The 20,589-nt window shown below is 42.3% G+C and overlaps 1 protein-coding gene across 1 annotated transcript; it reads left to right on the forward strand.

The window, feature by feature from the left end:
- The first annotated feature begins 12,375 nt into the window (after nucleotides 1–12,375).
- On the forward strand, nucleotides 12,376–20,164 carry LOC140455536 (zinc-binding protein A33-like). The gene is made up of 6 exons (XM_072550476.1): nucleotides 12,376–12,804; nucleotides 12,902–12,997; nucleotides 13,093–13,326; nucleotides 15,299–15,321; nucleotides 15,421–15,530; nucleotides 19,620–20,164. Exons 1-6 carry the CDS (start codon nucleotides 12,376–12,378, stop codon nucleotides 20,162–20,164), a joined length of 1,437 nt encoding a protein of 478 aa, XP_072406577.1.
- The last annotated feature ends 425 nt before the right edge of the window (nucleotides 20,165–20,589 follow it).

The following is a 20,589-nucleotide window of genomic DNA, read 5'->3' on the forward strand; positions in this document are numbered from 1 at the left end:
AGGGTGAATAGCAAGGGACTAGGGTGGGGGAGTCAAAGCTACAGCGCATATTTTCAAGAGGAGAGGAGAAAAAAACACGGGAGGGGGCAACTTTATTTTACACAGAAGATGGTTTGTATGTGGAATGAATTGGCAGAGGAAGTAATGGATGCAGGTACAATTACAACATTTGGCTAAGTACATGAGCAGGAAAGGTTTAGAGGGATGTGGGCCAAACGCAGGCAAGTGGGACGAGTTTAGTTTGGGAAATGGCCGGCGTGGATTCGTTGGACTGAAGGCACTGTTTTCATGCTTTGCAACTGCTGCTGGCATAGAGTAGCTTGGGGGTGATGGGTATGGGTGGGACACTATTTCACGAATCGGTGTCCACTCGATGGATTTGCTTCCACAGGGATTCTATGAAAAGAGGGGTGAGAAATTTCGTACCAAACCTAACCCGAAGACCGCGCAGTAATTTACTTAATGGACAAGAAGATAGTGCAAAACAGTGGAATCGTTCGATCAAGTGCTCTGTCATTTGATATCCGAGACTCCCTGTCCTGTGGCTTGAAATAAGAGTGGACTGAGGTCAGGAAGCATGATTGCGAGAGGCGTTTAATTGTAGATATGGTAGAGATGAGCCCAGTTTGCTCCGGGAATTCGAATTGTTGTGATAACATGCGACGTGTAATCGGGAGAATGATAGTGAAGGCTCCAATGGCAGAAATCTCCCTCCTATTCCCATCACCGCCTGTTATTGACATTTGCTAAAAAGGTTTGCAGTTTGATTCTCAGCTGGCTTAAGTTTTGCGATTAGCGCAAATTCTTCGATTATTAAGTCTTGGGGTGAGTCACAAATATAGAACCCGTGCTTTAGACGCAGAGATACTCGCCATAAGCCGTCCCTGAGTGTTTTCCAATGATATAATCACAACTGCAAATTCGCATCTAAATCTCACTCAAATTCTCGCTTTAATTGCATTATCCATCTTCATAACAGGAGCTTCAGCAGGAGAGCAAACGTGCATCAGCTCATCAACTGTTGAACGACAGCAATGTCAATTGATAGGTGTGTCCACACTCGTTAAAAGTTGCACCTGACTGACTCTCATAGTGGAGCTGAAATACTGTAACATTGCTTTCCTTGTGGAACTTGGGCACCACTGGCTGCTCAACATTGCATTGCCAGTCCCTAGGTATTAGAATCCCTACACTGGAGAAATGGGGCACTTTGACCCAACAAGTCCACAAAGACCGTCCGAAGCGCAACCCGTCCAGACCAATTCCGCTACCCTTTATTTATCCCTGAATAATGCACCTGGCCTACACATTCCTGAATACTTTGGGCAATTTGGTATGGCCAATTCACCTAATCTGCACACCTTTAGATTGTGGGAGAAACCCGCAATGGGCAAACACCACACAAACAGTTACCGAAAGCGGGAATCGAACCCGGATCTTTGGCAGTAGAGGTGACTCAGTCTCAGTCCTAACCACTGAGTCACCTCGCGCCCTATATAGTTGCCTCTGAGAAGGTGGTGGTGAACTGCCTTCTTGAAATGCAGCAGTCTACATGGTGCAGCTGGATCCAAAATGTCCTTAGGGAGGGTTTTCCAGGATTTTGACACAGCCACATTGAAAGATCTATCTTTCAATGATGAACGTTTGCTCTGCTGCTGAAGCTCCTGTTATGAAGATGGATAATGCAATTAAAGCGAGAATTTGAGTGAGATTTAAATCTATCACACAGCTCTCCAAACCGACGACACACTACTTCAGAAGAAGGCAGTTGAATCCCTGGGATGCATTTAGATCTAGAATGCTGTTAGCAAAAGAGTTCCAAGATTTTGGCCCACTGATGCTGAAGATACATTTCCAAGTCAATATTATGTATGGCTTGGAGAGGAACTTGTTGAGGTTAGTGTTCCGATGCATCTGCTGCCCTAGCCCTTCCAAGCGGATTAGGTCACGGGTTCAGTGGGTGCCGCCGTCTCTCACTTCCCCAGCCCGTCCCAACACGAAATGTTAATAACTTGACAAATTTTCATTTTTTAAATTTCATTTTAAGAATTGGTTCTTTAATTGATTACTGCAGATGATTTGACAGCTCATTTTTAACTCGTATTCACCATAGTACAAACTATTGAGATGTCGTGCATCACGTTGACATTTCTTACGAATTCGTCGACGAGACGAATCACAAAATCCTAAAGTATTCGATTACTATTTGATATCTTTACTATAAAACAAATGAAAACGAGATTGCAAGCTCGGATATCACCCACGTTCTTTATTGAAGTTAGCATGCAAGGTTTGAACAGGCATTCCGGGGTGATTTTGTGGAGACTACATACGGATGGATAGGATGGGACTGAAATTCTATATGGTTCTTTAATGCGTGGTAATGGACAACTGCTTCTGAAAGGCCATCTGGATAGCGTATCGTGTTCAGGACATTGTTATGCTTTACAAAGTCAGAATGGGGTCAAGTCAAATCAAAAGTACTTCATTTCGTCATCTTTGCACAGTCTATGAAAGAAAAGAATTAGGTTGTTATAGATAGATGCAATTACTTTTAAACATTGCACACACCATGTAGCCGTCATTGCAGTTACAAGGCAAGGGCGCCTCTTTCTATTGGTATAAACACCATGCACAGGATCGGTTGGTTCAATGCATTTGACTTGAAAGTGAGATTTCTCATCTGTTGCACGTTTTAAATTGAGCTGTAGCTGCAGTTACTTAACCAATAGCAAAACAGGGGAAGATCATTCGTCCGATTGAGTCCACTTTCTCGTTCAATGGCATTACAGCTGATCAGGAATTGGCATTCGGCCTATTTTTCTGAATGCACCCAGAAATCCTTAACTCATTTGTAGACCGTAGATCTGTCTACCGCATCCTTGAAAATATTCAATGTCTAGACTTTACTGATGTCTGAAGAAAAGAACTCAAAAATTTCCACGTTCTGAGATTTTTAAAAAAATGCTCCTCATTTTCATCTCTTACTGGCGTCCACTTATATTCAAATTGTGCCACCTTGAGATTCCTCATTGGAAGGATAGGTCTGTCAGCATCTTACATGTCAAGTCACCTCAGAGTCAGACGTAATTAACTAAAAACACTTACCATCCTTCTGAACTCGAAAAGGTATAGCCCCAACCAACTGAATAATTCTTTAGATAAGATAGCCTTGTTATCTCAAGAATTAGCTGAGTGAAATTTCTCTAAACTGCCTCCAATGCAAATGGATCGCTCCTTAAGAAAGGAGATCAAACTGGTACACAATATTCTAACTGGGATCTCACCAATCCTCTATACTTCGTAGCAAGGTTTACTCACGTTTATAATCCATTCAGTTTTCAATAAATGTCTACAGTTCATTTGTCTTATAAATGTTTGATATACCAGCATTCTAACACTGTCTTATCCACGCACAAGGACACCCAGATCCTTCAGTACCACATACTTGCAGTTTCTCTTCATTTAAATAATATTTGGCTTTTATGATTTCACCAAAGAGAATAAAATTCTATCGACCAAGTTTTGTTTGCCCAGTCACTGAACCAATCGATATCCATTTGGCAACTATTTGCTTCTCCACAATTTGCTTTTCTTTTTGTATTTATGTATGTGTCAGCAGAAAGTTTGATCCCTTAAAAAAGGTATTAATATAAATTGTAAATATTTAAGATCCCAACACTGACCTTGGTGGCACTCCACTAGTTGGTTCCTCAACCTGAAGGTGACTCAACATGCTGTTGCTACTACCTACTCAATCATCCATCAATAGTGCTGCATTGCCCCAACTACATTGGCTACTGATCTCTTTTTAGTTTAACTGGAAGTATGTGATGGTTACGACCAGTTATACTTCTCCTGAGCCCCTGGAGTCAGAATATTTACCTTAATAAATGCTAGTAGCATTTTGGAAACAAAGGGATCACTGAGTGTTTTAACATGATTCTGTTGGCAAATATTTTCACTTTTGCCCCGCATTCTCCAGTCTAAACGCACATTTTTATGATCATTCCTTCAATTACAGATACAGATATTTCGTGCTTAAAGCTTCTTCCTACCATTAGAAAATGTGAGACTGTTATTTTTCGCTTGCTCGCCCACAACGACAGATTTGAAGAACGGATTAATCTTTCCTATCCATGGATTAATAAAACTGATAGATTTTTAATTATAATTTTGAGTATTAAAATGACATGCAGTAACATTCCACGGGGATCAGTGCTGTTTCCTTTATTGTTTGAGATATATAATCAAAGTAAATGAGAATATGGGATGCATGGATGGAACCGATGATAATACAAAGATTGGTTGGGTGGTCAGGGAGGTCGTATTGGAGGTATACAGAATTTTACTTAGGCCACAGCAGGAATACTGTGTGTCGTTCTGAGCACTACACAATAGGAAAGATGTAATTGTACTGGTGGAGATATGAAGGAGATTTACCAGGATGTTGCCTGGGAAGGAAAATTCCATCTATAAAGAAAAACTGGATAAGCTCCAATTCTTTCCTCTGGATCACAGAAAGTTGAAGGGAAGAGGTTCATAAAGATGTCGAAGTTTATGGGGGGGGGGGGTGTAGTAAGGTGAATAGAAAGCAGTTGTTCCCTTTAGTTGAAAGTTCAATAGCAAGTGGCTTAATTTTAAACCGAAGGCCAGTAGCTTTAGAAGGAAATTGAGGAAAGGTTTGTTTTTCACCCAGAACGTTGAGGGAATCTGGAGTGCATTGCCTGGCAGGTTATTTCGGGCGGGGAAGTTCACAACATTTAAAAAGCTTTTGGACGAATACTTGAAATGTGATAATATTCAGTGGTATGGGCTCAGTGCTAGAAAGTGGGACTAATGGAGGTGGTAGTATACCTTTGATGGTACCTCCTCCATGGACAGAAGGTCTCTTCTGTATTAATGATTCTATGATTCCGGTTGTGTTACAAACAATGAGTTTCACCAAATACATGCTACTCTTCTTTAATGTGGTTCTGAATAATATTTAAATTTTTATCCTCCGACCTGGTTTTCTGAGCATATACATATTTATTGAGGATATTGAAAGCTAAGACATAGAACATATAACCTCCATACCAGGGTTAAGCATGTCTATTACTTGTTTCCACACTCGATATTGGGTCGGTCCTTTAAATGCTCCCAACGTCAGACTGCCTTCTGTTATTTTTGGCTGGTAGTCTTCTTCATTATTACTAGGAATGCAAAATATTTAACGTTCTAATATCAAACAAACATTTCAACATGCAAAATCATAATGTTATTTTGGGGAAGGGGTGAGGTCATGCCATACCTCTGGTCCACGGACATATTCTCCTGAAACAGACAAAAACAGAAATGTTAGCACACAACAACCCGATGGCAATGCACAAGCAGAATAAACAAGGCATAAGTTGGCGGTAAGATGGCAATTGTTATCACAGATGTGTCAATGGATATCTATGACAGAAATTTGTGCAAGCAAGAGTAGGGTTAGCAAGAAACAGGAATGTGTTTAGGAAGTAATCAAACTGTAAAATAATAGAAAAGTGCACAAGCAAAAAGAAGAATAGTAAAGACGTTGAAAGTACCACATCAAAATGTAAACATAAGAACATAAATCAGGAATAGACCCCTCAATCTCTTAATACGTATTATGCGCTCTTTAGGGTGATGTAATGTTCAACTGTAAGATTAACTGCACATTGTGAGGCCAGACTAAATTGGTTTGGATTTTACTCAATGAAGAAATGAAAGAGAAATGGGAAAATAGGCTGTAACACAATGATAAGTTCATCAAGTTTAGATCGTACCTCTGCCCCCATGTTTGCCTCTGGTTTTGTGTTTGCTTTTTTGCTCATTTCTCTTTTATTTCTCTTAAGTTGCATTGGGCTGGCAGGTATACTGCCCACGAGACAGATCCTTGGCATCTTCACTGGTCTCATCGCCACTCTTGCACCACAAACCTTTCTCTCTTATTTCCACCACCCGCCATCCGCTATATCACATATCATATATTATTTTCCTTGTCCCATCTTCGTCTATCAGTTGCAGAATTACTGTTGCATTTGGAAACTTTTCAGATGTTAGGTAATGGGCTTGAAACTTAAATTCTATTTTCTTCATCTTTCTGTCTGTCTCTCTCTCTTGCTGCAAGCATGCTATCAAATCTGCTGAGCATTTCCAGCAGTTTGTTTTTCTTTTCCAAATTTCCACCATTCACATTATATTGCCTTTGAATTACTTTGATGTCAGTGCCTCTTTCAACCAATCAAATTGATCCCAAAGCAGTGCTGAATTTGTTTGATGTAATCCAAGTTTGCCTCATTGCCCATTTTCTTAGTAAAAAGAGGGAAAACAACGCACATCTTGCCCTGATGATAGTGAGTTCTGAAGCCAGTAATGAAGGTAGCAGAAGATTTAGAGCAGGAACCATAACATGAACAGTGCATGCACTGGGATTGAAAACATCGTGAAGACCAGAGACAAGGGAACCTACGTTTAGACAACTGCGTGCATTCAGTGACATTTGACCCAATTAGCGATCTTACCATGAGTAAAGTAATTCCGTCATCCGTATTCAATTGCATCTCGATGTCTGACACCTTTTGCTGAGTGTCCTGCGAGTTGCCTTGGATCTCTCTTAGGTTTGTCTCCATTCTGCCCAAAATGTCGTCCTTTTCCTCATTTAATTCTTTGACCAAGATGCGTTCTTTCTCGTCCAGCAGGCTCCGCAATTTGGAAAATTCAGTGAAGATGAGGGCCTGCAATTTGTTCGACTGCTCCTATAAAGAGAAGACTGATTTGTTAAGGGACGAGCAGAAACTATCCGAGGTCACCAGGGCATTAATGGCCACATAGCGCGTAGGAGGAGTTCAGGTGTGGACACATGGAGTGTCCAATACACCACCGGTACAGGTATGACGGTTTAACTTTTACCTTAATTTCAGAAATGGTTTCCTGTTGCTTAAGTTCAAAATCTTGAAAAGAGGTTTTCTTCTGCTTCAGAGAAAATATAATTGTGTTGATTTTTTCCTGAGAAAATGAAATCGACATGAAGAAATGGTTAAAGGAGGAAAGACTGGGGAAATTTATGTTAGCAATGCGACTCAAAGTGCTTACCTTGTACATGTCAATAGCTTCGTTTACCAGCATGAAATTATGGGACGTATGGCTATTTTCATCCCTCCTATCGAGACAGTTCACGCAGATTAGTTTCCGTTCCGTTTCACAGAACAACTTCACCTCCTCCTGATGCTCCTGGCAAAACGGGTGCTGTCCCTTTTTCCCTTTCTTCTCTTCTTTCGGATCCACGCCTCTCACAAGCAGATCTTCCAGTGGGTGGCTGGATTGCGGCTTTCTTTGCTCAACAGTCGTCCAGCATTTCGAGCAGAAAATACGCCCTTCCCTTTGACTGTTGGACGCAAAGCAGTCGACGCAGGCGGTATGTCCGCACTCCAGGACCACCCCATCCGTAACCATTTTATTGCAAACAGGGCAGTCCCGGTCAACTGTCAAGCTCTTCCTGGGGTACTTAGAGGTCATCGTTCAAACTGGTGGCCTTTGGTGGCCGCTGGTCTATCAAACTTATGCACTGCGGACGAAGTGAGCGTCGATTTGCTACCGGTGTGGTGGTTTTTTTTGCTCTTCCGCGCATGAGTGATTTAGATCGCTGGCTGTCTTTAGGCAAACTGGCAACTTTCCATATTGGAAATGCCAATAAGCTACCCCTGGCGCATCTGAGGGGAGGAGCAATGCGCTGATTGGAATCACTGTCAAATGCCTGATCCAATAGCTTTAAAGCACATAGATTGAATCCGCGATAGAACTCTGGTGAAAATGCTTCTGTAATGTCCCTTCACACCCCGCCCTATCGCCCACGTGAGAATAGGCAAAAGAGATTATCAGCACCTGTGCTGAATTCTACACTCCCAGAGGAAATGAATTGAATTGGAAACACACAGAGGGACGGTAAATGTTTGAAATTCCCTCGATATCGGCGATGCAGAGATGCTGGAAAGTAGGGAAGCATCAGAGGGAATATGGGGGAAAGCTGCTTTTTCCCGACTTCTGAAGGTCTTTGCGCAGACAGGACAAGGGATGGGGGAGATAGAATTCCCGGGATAAAAATCACCTGTTAGCAAGGTGGATACCAGCAACATGCCGATTGCCCTCAAGTACCGCCAGTGTTCCTCTGGTTTATCCATCCGCTTCCGCTCTGGACCCGAGAAAAACTCCTCGACAAATTGCTTACAGATTCACTTCCACACTAACCATTTCACTGCCGAGATTTCTACTGCTACCCCACCCTGTTGACCAAAGAGTGCATGATCCTCCCTTTTGCAGAAATTTCGGATCAATGTCCCCAGATGTTAGTTCATCTGGAAAATCTAGCCTATTTTGTGAGGATAGCTCGGGAATTGGATGGTGAGACCTAGATCGGACAATTTCCCATGAGAGCATGCAGTTGACGCTCAACACTCGCCAGCATCCAATGAAATAGCAGAGTATATTTGACGAGTTAGTAGTCAGAAAGTCATCGAGATGTACAGCACGTAAACAGACCCTTCCGTCCAACTCGTCCTTGCCGACGAGATATCCCAACGTAATCTAGTCCTATTTGCTAGCACTTAGCCCCTATCCCTGTCAGCTTCAGTAAGGAAATTGATAATTCTATTTTTTCCTTTCTCTCTCTCTCATCCCACACTTTGCCCCACGCTGTGTGGAAGCCCAACCTAGGGGGCAGGGTTCGAATCAGGATAACTTCGCACATAATCTAGAAAATTGAGTTACCGGTGGTACTTTAATAGATGAATCATTAGTGCGACTCAGAGCTGTCAGTCGAGCAGACATATTCAGGAGCAGCGTCAATGGTGTTGGACTCAAGAATCTAAAGCTCTGTCCTGAGTTCACTTGTTTCTAGAAGTAATAATAAAAAATAGATTTCGAAGCAAAATTTAAGGAGTTTTTTTGGAAGAATATTGACTTTGAAATTTGAATAGAAAAATGTATGTTATTTGTAATTTTAATTTAATGTGCAATTTAATTACAGGAATGTCCTCTGTAAATACGTCAAGGCTTTTTTTTTGTACCTTATCGAAATTTCAGTGGGAGAAGCACTTTCGTTGAGTACTGAATGCAGCAAAATAATCTACTTCCACGTTCCAAGTAGGTTTATTAATTTAGTGCAAAGAATGGCCATAAGCGTTGGTAATCGACCAGAGCTTGGCTCTAAACGTCCTTGCGATTTTGAAGTAACCATCGCTACGCTATGTTGCAATTCTAAACAGGCATTTGGTAACAACACTCAGTTACTTTGAGACTGTGCTGACCTTGCTGAGCAAGTTATCTGCATCAGCAGGGTCAGAAGTCAGTAGTTTGAAGCAACAATGAAGCACGTCATCTTATCTAACACTCGAGATCTAAATATCATGGAAGTAGTCTATTCAACCCATCCAGATCGTCACCGTTGTTTGCGAAACAAGACAAAATACCAACACGCCCAGTCATTCCGCCCTTTATATTTCGCGTTCACCATAAGTTAGCACTTCCCCTCCAAGTATTTTATGCAAAAGCTTCAGCAAGTTACTACTGAATTGGCTTCCGCCGTCAGTTCTGGCAGCAATTTGTAAATCATATAAACACCATGTAAAATCTATGCCCTGCACCATGTCAGTGGTCTTTTGCTAATTGCTTTTGTTGGGGCAGCCGGTGGCCTATTGGTGTTATCGCTAGACTGTTGATCTAGAAATATAGGTAATATCCTCGGGACCAGGATTTGGCCTGCATGTGGTCCAGACAAACAGCATTATGGCTGCCCTCTTAGCAGTTAGGCAGGGCCAATAAATACTGGCATGGCCAGCGATGCCCAGTCCCATGGATGAATTTTAAAATTGTTGGGTCTTCCGAATTACTCCATGAGAACCCTTCATTATTGTGAGTATGTCTGTTAAATGTTTACTTAAACTTCTCCAAATCCAATGGCCCAGCTAGAACCGGAAACTTTAAAGATATTTTTGAAAAGTCATGCTAATCGTGTGGCATACACTGGCACAGCAGCAATCTTCTTTTGTAAACTATGTTCCCTCTATAGCAATCATTGGTGAATTCAGTTCCTGATCAAGCAAAAATTGTAGGCTACTAAGAAAGTAATTGAATTTGTCCATTGCTTCTGCAATATGCTTTAAATATTCGTAAGACGTTATAGGCCATTGCAACTTTAGACACGGCTTATCGCAGGTTGAGCAGTAGGATAGCTCAGAGACCAAGCCCAGAGCATTCCACCACTATTCTCGCCAGTCTTACGATTTCGTGAATAAACGACAGATGTAATCGCCGAACGTTTTGGCGCATGGTTAACCCAGTCGTTTTGGTTCTCCGTTTTAGAAAATATGGCCGAATCCAGGTCTTGGCTTTTTTTCTTGTCAAGGAATGCAAAAGGAATGTCCGGCAATGAAAGCCCGTTAATCGACCCGTCGATATTCAGTTCGGTTGTGATCAACGGATGGCGTGGTGCCTAACTGGAGGTCAATGGTCAATTTGACAGGTGAACCAAGTGGGAAGAAAAAGAATCTTGCCCCGTTTCCTGCTCCTGTTCATCGACATTGGACTATCTGAAATTAGCAAGTAGTGATAGAACAGCCGGCCGATAAGTGCAGCCTCAGACAAGATGACCAGAATAACAGGAATAAATGTAACAACACATTTTACACCTTTCCTCCAAACTTCCAAGCCAAACAAAAATCCCCTAGGAGAAACAAATTAAACGAAGTAAGCTTGTATATGAAGGGTCAATGAGAGGAAATATTTCCAAGACTTCCTTTCTGTAAATCTCTCAGGGACTTGCAGACAAGAGATAACATTGGTCACAGTTGCACAGATGTGTGTATCTTAGAGAGGAAAACTGGAGAAGTTGGAGTGAACTGATCTTTCTCCTTGTTCTTGCAAGCAGGCTGTTGGTTGTAGGCGCTATATGAAGACAATCTGGAGTGGCAGCCTCACGAAATAGGCTATGACCTGAGCCAGATATCCCAGCATGGACGGCAAGTAAGGAGCTGATAAATTCCTTAGCATTTGTACCAAATTGTCAGGGTAAAAACTGATGGTGATGTGTTGGCAACATTACTTGACTAGTGCTGCACAGACTCTGCCTGCAATCGTCTAGGGACACGGACTCAATTCCGATCACTTCAACTGGATTTAAATTCATATTAATAACAAAATGCATGGGATTGAAAGCTGATCTCATTGATAAATACCATGGATTGTAGTGAAACCAAAACATCTGGACAACGTATCTGGTTCTCTGATGAACGTTCGGGATGGGAGCAAACTACTGTTTCTTGGCCTGGCCTGCATCTTAAATCATGCTCGTAGCAACGTAATTATCTCAAAACCCGGCTCAACAAGCTCCATGCGCTCTAGGACAATAAGGAGGGGCAAAAAAAAATCAAAACCGACCGCCCCAGCATCCTTTCGACACGGGAGCTTCCCGATTGTACACATGCTTTAGGGGTAACGGCTCCTGAAAATCGTAAGTATTGGCGAGCGCAAGGCTGAAATTCACTACCACAGTCAGCAAAATATAAGCCATTGCAGAAATTAGATGGCTATTGTGTTTTTTCAAAAAAGAACAAGCTAAAGTAATTGGACATTACAAACCCTCTCAGTAAAATTAAGTCCTTCAAAGGTCAACCAGGAAATCCGATGAACGAGCTTATTTCCCCGAAATTGCGATCTGTTGAGTAGCGTCAAAGTTAAACTTCACACCACTGTTGGCATTTCCAATAAATGCAGGAATGATGTAAACACGAGCTAGTGGTAATGTCCCTACCTCTGACCCCGAACCGTGAGTTCATGTCCGACCTGTTCCAGTGATGTATCATAACATCATGCATTGGATGATTTAAGAATATCTAAAATAAAAAGGAAAACCAACGAAGTTCAAACAGTATAGTTATACCTGTATAACATGAACGAGGCAAGTTGAAATTTTATTTCTTCAAACATTACTAGCTTGGGGAAGGTCAATCAATGATCTGGATTTTTTTTTCTAACTTGGATTAATCCTGTTTCCGAACCAACTCTGTCTGAACGCCGTTAATCCAGCCACACCCCTTGCCTTGAATGAAAAAAAATGCGCAATTCGCTTGAGTCAAGACCAGGAACCATCTCCTTCCCTTCACCATTGCTCCAACCCCACCCCCTCACAAGCGCGCTGGAGAAGTCGCGAGATAAGCGCCAGTTCTTCCCTGGCAATTCTTGCTGAAAGCTGCAAGCTCTTCAGCCAAGCAACTATTATCTCTGATACCAGAGCGGAGAGCGGCGGGGCGGCCATCATTGCGCAGCAACAGCGACGGTGAATGCAATTGGAGGCAGGAAGCAGTGGAGCCGGCCATGGCTTCCGGATCATCAAGTCTAAGCTTGGGAGATGAACTGAATTGCCCCATTTGCCTCGATATCTTTGTCGATCCAGTGATGCTGGAATGCGGCCACGATTTCTGCCGTCAGTGTATCTTACAGTGTTGGGAGAAAGAGAAAAAAGCCTTCTGTCCAGAGTGCGGGGAGGTGTTCCGTGAAAAAAACCTGAAAGCCAACCGAGCTTTGGGAGTCCTGTCCAACAAAATTCGGAGCCTGAACATTAAGCAGACAGTGGAGACCAGCAAAGTTTTCAACCCCTTCTGTGACGAGCATCAGGAAGAACTGAAGCTGTTTTGTGAAACTGACAAGAAATTGATCTGTGTGATGTGTCTGGACAGGAGAGATGGACGGAGCCATAAATCACACAACTTTATGCTGATAAATGAGGCGGTCGAGATTTACAAGGTAAGGGAGGAAAGGTTGATGGTTTAGTTCTAAATTCGATGATTTGTTCATTATGTGCAATTTCACGAGTCCCTTTCTCCCCGTCTTTCTGCTGCAGGAGAAAATGAGAGCGAACCTCCAGGCGCTGAACCAGAAGAAAACTTCCATCCAAAATGTCTTACTGAAGCAGCAGCAAAGTATCTCGGAAATCCAGGTAACATTGTTACCCTGTGGAATTGCTCGGGTGGGGTTCTCTTGTGTTCACTCCAGAATCACAGGGCATGGTTGCCTCTTCTTTGTTTGACGCAGGAACAGTCCAACATTCTGCAGAAGCATATCTCGTCAGAATTTACCAAACTGCGCACGGTCTTGGAAGAAAAAGAGCGGGCTCTTGCCAAAGAGCTAGGGGACCAAGAAGAGGACATCTTAAAGAAAATGGAGTCCAATCTTCGGGACATTCAGGAGCATCTGAATGAGACAGATGAGAAGCTATCGAGTGTCCAGTCACAATTAAATCAACAAGATGCCTTTTCCTTGCTCAAGGTAAGAATCCTGACGGGTGCTAGCCAAGTTAATGTGAATTGTCAGGGTGTCCCAGATGGTTAAAGGGAACTCTGGTGGAAGCCATGGTGACGTTGTTAACGAACAACATGTAAAGGCTTTCAATATTTGAGATTATCATTTCTCTAATTCCTTTCACGGGATTTTTCTGACTCGTTAAGAGTGCTCAGTGTTTGTAACAATGGAACAGAATACAATAGTTCCAGTTCAGGTCTATTGGGAATTCTATGTTAAAAGAAATTGGAGGAAGTTGAAATGGGGGTTTGGGAGATATGTCACAGAATCGCGGAATTGTTCCAGCGTAAGAGACAACAAGGCTCATCGCTGCTGCACCGGCTTTTGGCGTTTGCCTTTCAGTTAGTGATGTTGTCCAATTCCTTTCCTTCTGAGACAACTATTTTACCAAGCCTCTATTGAAGCTGCCTCCACCATCGCCTCAGGTGGCGAATTCCAAATCGCATCACTCCAAAGTCTTTCCCCACCTCACCTCCCCCCCCACCCCCCCCCCCCCCCCCCCCCCCCCCCACATGTCGCTTTTACTTATTTTACCAATTCCTTTAAATCTGTTCCGTCACATTTTCCATCCCTGCATGAATGGAGACAATGTCGCTCAATCTGCTCTGCTCAGTGTGAATTTGAGTACGTGCGTCAAAGCGACTCTCCGTCTAGCTGCTTAGCCATTTGGGCAAGTTCTCCGATGTTCACACTGAATTCTAGCCGGAATGTTCGAGAATGACTTTCTCGTGACATACGATAATTCTGGCTGCATCTCTCAGTTCAATTCTGTTCGTTTAAAATCCTTATCTATGCCTTTCACACTTAGAGTCCCAAATTGCTTTAAGAGATCCTTTCTCCACCTTTAAAAATACTCCCAGTGGTAAGATCAATATAATTCAAAATCACTCAACCCTCAAACGTAGTCTTTGAAGATCTATAATACTTTTCATGACGTTATGGTATCTTTCCCCAGGGCGTTCTCTGACTTAAAGGATAACTTAGGCTTAAAGTCAACAGAGAGCCTGAAAAGACGCAGAAATGTCCCTTTGCTCCGGTCATTGCATTTCTCCATGGCTGCCATTGAATTTAGGATATCAGATCGAAAACAATAAGTCAAGTATGGTATTCTCGATGTGTGGCTCTTAGCTCAGCTGAATAGCGGGTTTTAGAACAACAATCGTTTGCCACAAAACAAGAGGGAATCCATCCGATTCTGAGCTTGAATACAGCTGGAGGAGTGTAGAAACAACTCCATTGCTCCATTCTCACATTCTAGCTCTGTTTCCGCCCCTCCCCAACTCCGCGCCCTCTCTCCCCCACAACCCGTCCGGACTCCTCTCCACCCCAGATTCAGTTGTGCGACTGAGTGACTATATTTACTCCCCATTGTCCGTCTTTGAAAATCTTTTAAGCAAATTTACAAGGAAATCAACGAACTCTATCTTTGTAAGACGTGGGCCAGAGGAGATTTCTGGCCATAGCATTGAAGTCACGACTGTTTGTCCGAGAGGATGGCCGATTAACTCATCGATGTTGGGTTTATCTGTGTCACTCCAATAAAGCTGAAATTCTGACATCTGTTAAATTGAGAAACTGAAGAATGCAATACCCGCTTGTCCATGAATAACAAAAGCAACTATTCTAGAGCGTTGGAATTGGAATATTTGTCCTTAACATTTTGTATTCATGAACACGTTTCTATCCCTTGGGAGTTTATTAACTGGGCTGATGAGTTATTGACAATTTCACTTCCATCACGTGCTCTACAGCCCAGCTCCCTCGTTAATTCGAGGACATGCATCAAACCTACTCTCAGTCTAGCTGCTTAGACATTTGCAAAATTTATTTCAAATGTGGAGAAGTGATTCCTTAAAGCTATTTGGGACTGTAAGTATGAAAGGCAGAAGTAAGGTTTTGCATGGCTCATCACTGTCATCTGTCGTTTGTTTATTTTCAGGAGGATCCAGATAAAGGGAAGAGGTATGCATCACATTCTATTCAATTCGTGGACTTTTGAACAACAGTTCCAAATTTTACTTCATATTTTCAGTACCTAACCTTTTCTTTTTACATTATTAGCGAAGGGAGTTATCTGAATACGGTCACAGAAGGCAAACTTCCTCTGGGGTCATTCAAAGGACCTATCCAGTACAAAGTGTGGAAAGATATAATGGACGTTATTAACCCCGGTAAGCTGGCATTTTGTTGCCAAAAAAATAAAACCATCAGTGAGTGCAGTAAATTCAAATACACGAGGCAATGGAAATTGAACATGACTTCTTGAAACCTGTATATTTAACTTAAAACAGGCATATAAAGGACCGACATGCAAAGACACACAGTAAGTAGAAGAGAATAGCAAAAAGGGAAAACAAATGGAGATCTAGAGTCCAAGATTAAAGTATAACAGCCTTAAGGTTTTTGGAAACAGAAAACACAATGGAATGCAAACTACAAGTTTTTCCTCACTTGGGGAATAACTAGCTAGTTGTTGCAAAATAAATATCTCTGCTTCAATTTCTTGCAAAAATTGGAACATAACAGACCAATGCAATGGCACAGCAAATTCGGACTATCTTAACAGCGTCGAACTGCTGAAAGATTAATGAACTCAATTTCAAGATGCCTTTGTCAGTGTCCTGCATGGGTTTTCCCTTCAAGTTTGACACAATTTGTTTTTGAAAGACAACATAGCCTCTGTTTCCATCGCTGAAATATATATTGATTTAAAACAAATATCTCTCCTTTCCTCGGGTGTTTTTGTTATTGGATTAGAACTTGTGTAAGCTGTTTATTGAGCCTTCTACAAATATTAAAGTTCTCTCTTTATTCGTTTTTCATTCAGGGGTTCACGGGAAGGCCCTTTTACGATTTGAGTACACTTCCTAATTCTCTCCAAACTAACCGTCTCTGTCTAAACAAAAACAACCAAACAGAGTTGGTCTCTTTGTATGGCTGATCACCGCTCTGACTGTCACTCTGCAGTGCAGTAAATTCAAATACACGAGGCAATGGAGATCTAGAGTCCAAGATTAAAGTATAACAGCCTTAAGGTTTTTGGAAACAGAAAACACAATGGAATGCAAACTACAAGTTTTTCCTCACTTGGGGAATAACTAGCTAGTTGTTGCAAAATAAATATCTCTGCTTCAATTTCTTGCAAAAATTGGAACATAACAGACCAATGCAATGGCACAGCAAATTCGGACTATCTTAACAGCGTCGAACTGCTGAAAGATTAATGAACTCAATTTCACGATGCCTTTGTCAGTGTCCTGCATGCAATGCAACTATCAAACCCTTCCAAGGCCTTGGCATTTTTCTCATAACGTGCTGTCCAGAATTGGACGTATTACACCAACTGGGGCCAAACCAGGGATTTTCCGAGGTTGAGTACACTTGCGCCCCATATTTCTGTTTTAAAAGCCAGGCGTTGTTAAAAGGATACGCAGATTGCCCTCCCGTTTTTTAAAAAACATTTGTACCTGCATTTCTGGGCTTTGCTCTGGCCACACTCCCTCTAAATCTATGACAATTCCGTTTCTATGACATCTTATGCTACCTTCAAAAACAAATCACCAGCCCCTTTTTGGGTTACATTTGAATCTACCATATTCTTGCCATTTTGCCGGCCTTCACGTGAACCCCTGAACTCTTTTACCCCCTCAGGCATTGTTATATTCCGAGGTGTATCCCTGATACAAAATTTGGCATCTATGCTTGCGGTGAAGTGTTGGTTAATGGGAAACAAGAATGCAAAACAGTTTGCTGACTTGCTCTTGTCCGTTTTGCCCTACATCACAAGAAGAACTGGACACAAACCTGTTTAATTACATGAGTAGTCGCGCAAAGAAAGTACTGTAACGCCAAGAATTTTTTTGCACCACCGATGACGTTCGTACATTATTTCTTGGGCGTGCGAAAAGGAAACTGATTAGATTAGCATCTACAAAAAGCAGGATTGCTGGTCGTCAGAAAACGTGCTGTCCAGTATCTAAAGGATAATTTTAACGTTTGACTGATCAGTGAATTGAGCGACACTCAAATGGTCGCTGTCAAGTCCGTAACCGTTTTCACTTGAGTTAATGTATTTCTGTCACCCCGATTTAAGAACTTCTGTAAATGCAAGCAATTATTATATCAATTTATTAAATCAACACCTTTGCTGTTTAATCAGGCCATTCCACACTTATTTTTTTCACATCCCTAACATGTTGAATCTTCCTGCGCAGGAAATGGCTGAATGAGGAGGCCAACCTGTTGTTGCCTGCTTCCTAACACCAATCAAAATGGCTTTTACCACAATAGCCAGTAAGGAGGATCTGAGAATCAGAGACGTGCGTTACATTATTTGAATAATAAATGTTAACTTTCTCTCAGAGACCTATTATTAACGATTTACCAGCTCGGGACTAAAGATGGTGTAGAAGTGGCCGAATTTTATTTTTCAGATGAAACCTTGAACTGGCGTGACATATCCAGTGGAGCCTTGTGGAACCGACAAGGAATATTTTAAGCGTCCAAGCCTGGTGGGAAATGTGTTTATAATTGCTTCCCTATTTCTTGTCGGTTCCACAAGGCGCCATATTTCCTAAGATTAAGACTTGACCCGAATCAGTTAGGAACCAGATTTCCGCCTGAAAATTGCAGCCCTGTTTTGTACCTTGAAGTTTGGTGCCATTTCCATGACGAGTGAACGGAGCATGCGACTCTGTCAGTGGATATCAGTATGGAGCAGTTGGTAAAGCATGGGAGAGAAACTTTTTGTTTAATATCAGTGAAACCAGAAAGCGCAGGGATATCCCCTCCAGTCGGACAGAAAATATCGAGACTCACTAAGGTTCGGAGATTTCACTCCCTGTCCGCGGCGCTACCGAGCACAGCTATTGGACTTCCAGATGCTTGGTTCACCCTGAGAAGCCATGTTGCACGCGAACGCATGTTCGACATGGGAACAGTACAGGAAGTACAGTAGTAGTGTCAATCCCTAAGAATGGCTTCTAGTCTCCCGCCAACTGAAACGAATATGTGCGTCACCGCTGAAGGTAAAAGCCACCGCAGGTTAATATTTCAAAGGAAAAGAAGCCAAGCTTCCACCCTCGCTACTATCGGCCCTTTTCAGCTACCGATAAAAACATAGCGAGTCCAACTCGTCTTGGCTGTATTCAGTTTAGATCTGGTCCCAAAACCTGTGACGTTGACCGCTATGTCATTGAATATACTAGGAGTTCTGTAGAGGCTGGAAAATGCAAATATGGAAATGGAAAATGGAATATCAGTTCACGGAGTTTTGCTCCATTACTTATTGGCCTTACACATGAACCAAACTTGTTCGGCTGTTGTAGTGCTTGGGGTGCTCAAGACTTGAAAGGACGCTTGAAGGTCTTGAAAGACTTGAAGGGAATGCCTTTGCAAATAACAGCTATAAGACTTTAGGCTCAACCCGACTTTCTTTCTCATTGTGTTGAATGCAGAGCTACTGTCCACGACCAATTTTTACATTTATTTTCATTTTTACATGTGCATGCCTGGAAAGGGCAATAACTGTTTCTATCCCCAATTTCCCTGAAACTCAGACCATTTAAGTGGACAGTTAACATTGAGCTACATAACTGTGTGTCCGGTATCATAGGTAGATCAAACCCGAGCAAGGACTGCAGTTTTCCTATTCTAAAGAAAAGCAGCTGTTATTTTTTAAATCAATGGATGACAGCCATCATAGTCACCATTATTAAGACTAATTTTTAATTCCATCTTTTTTTTAAAAAATGTAATCCGCGTGTTCTTAGATGAGATTACAGACCTTTGGAGCAAGTGGAATTTGCACCCGATGGTCCTGGCTCAGCAGTAGGGAGACTACTACTGTGCGATAAGTGTCCTAGTTTCAGACTTGCTGTGGTCGAAATCAACTTCCGCCAGCTGCAGTGATGGATTTCAACCCACGTGACCAGATTCCTGGCCTGAGCCTTTCCAGTATAGTGCACTACAGCCGCCCCACTGCCAACACCGTCGACCCCAACCTCCAACGCATTCACATCAATAAATTTAGAATTGCCACAATTTCAAAACTTTATTTAAAAGGACAATTTAAATAGTTTACCCGTGCAACTACCCTCCCGATGAGTATCAGGTAATTTCGGACAGTCAAGAATGTGTCCTGTTTAAAATTAGATTCCCTGCTGGGTTCTTCCAGGAATTACTGTTTTTTTTCCTCAATGCACGATAACACGCTTCTTTACAAAATCGTTGACGAGCTATTTTATTTCATTTTCTCTCAGCACCTGCCGCCCTGACTCTGGATCCGAGCACAGCGCATCCCCAGCTGGTTCTCTCCGAGGACCGGACCAGTGTCAAACTTATGGAAAAAGCGCGGGCTGTCACGGAACCTGCGGAAGGGATTGATCGCGAGCTTAGTGTCCTGGGATCCGTCGGATTCACGTCAGGGCGACACTACTGGGAGGTGAACGTGGGAAACAAAACAGCGTGGGATTTAGGCATAGTTAAAGATACCTTCCGAAAACGAGGGTCGAGGTCGGCACAAGATGCAGGATATTGGATTTTTGGGATGAAAAATGGCAGTGAGTACTGGGCTTCCACAGCCAATCCCACACGTGTGTCCATAAATGCGAAGCCCAAGAAGGTCGGGGTGTATCTGGACTACGAAGGTGGACAGCTGTCCTTCTACAATGCAGCCAACATGGCCACCCTGTTTACTTTCACTGACTCATTTTCTGGCAAAATGTATCCTTACTTCAGCCCTGGTTCTAACGATGACAGGAAAAACTCGGATCCTCTAACAATCAATCAAATCAGAAACCTTTAATAAGCACTGTCGTGGTATTTATTTCTTCAGAGCCCATTGTAGACACGTTTTACTCTCGAATATTTATGTGTAATAAGCTCAATTTTAGATAGGTTTTTAACTTATACGGTACGAACATGCTTGCCTCCCGGGGCCATGCTTCATTTCCACCGTCTCCACCACCGTATTAGTGAGGTCAATGGAGGCTGAATTTTCTAACAGCCTCCTCCTATGCTATGCGACTCCCTCCGCTACTAAGTTAAAAGTCACACAACACCAGGTTCTAGTCCAAGAGGTTTATTTGGAAGCACTAGCTTTCTGAGTACTGTTCCTTCATCAGCTATCTATTCTCTAAAGCATTTTTTTAAAAACTCATGACAATGCCCATTCACTTATAGAGTTCAAATCACTTTTTCTCCCACGGTCACCTAGAGATATTGCTTTCT

Source organism: Chiloscyllium punctatum, chromosome 30 (assembly GCF_047496795.1).
Source record: "Chiloscyllium punctatum isolate Juve2018m chromosome 30, sChiPun1.3, whole genome shotgun sequence".
Lineage (NCBI taxonomy): Eukaryota > Metazoa > Chordata > Chondrichthyes > Orectolobiformes > Hemiscylliidae > Chiloscyllium > Chiloscyllium punctatum.

Coding starts and splice junctions, on each gene's coding strand:
- LOC140455536 (XM_072550476.1), top strand. CDS start 12,376: ATGGCTTCCGGATCATCAAGTCTAAGCTTGGGAGATGAACTGAATTGC. Junction 12,805..12,901: donor AGGCGGTCGAGATTTACAAG/GTAAGGGAGGAA, acceptor TTTCTGCTGCAG/GAGAAAATGAGAGCGAACCT. Junction 15,531..19,619: donor AATGGACGTTATTAACCCCG/GTAAGCTGGCAT, acceptor ATTTTCTCTCAG/CACCTGCCGCCCTGACTCTG.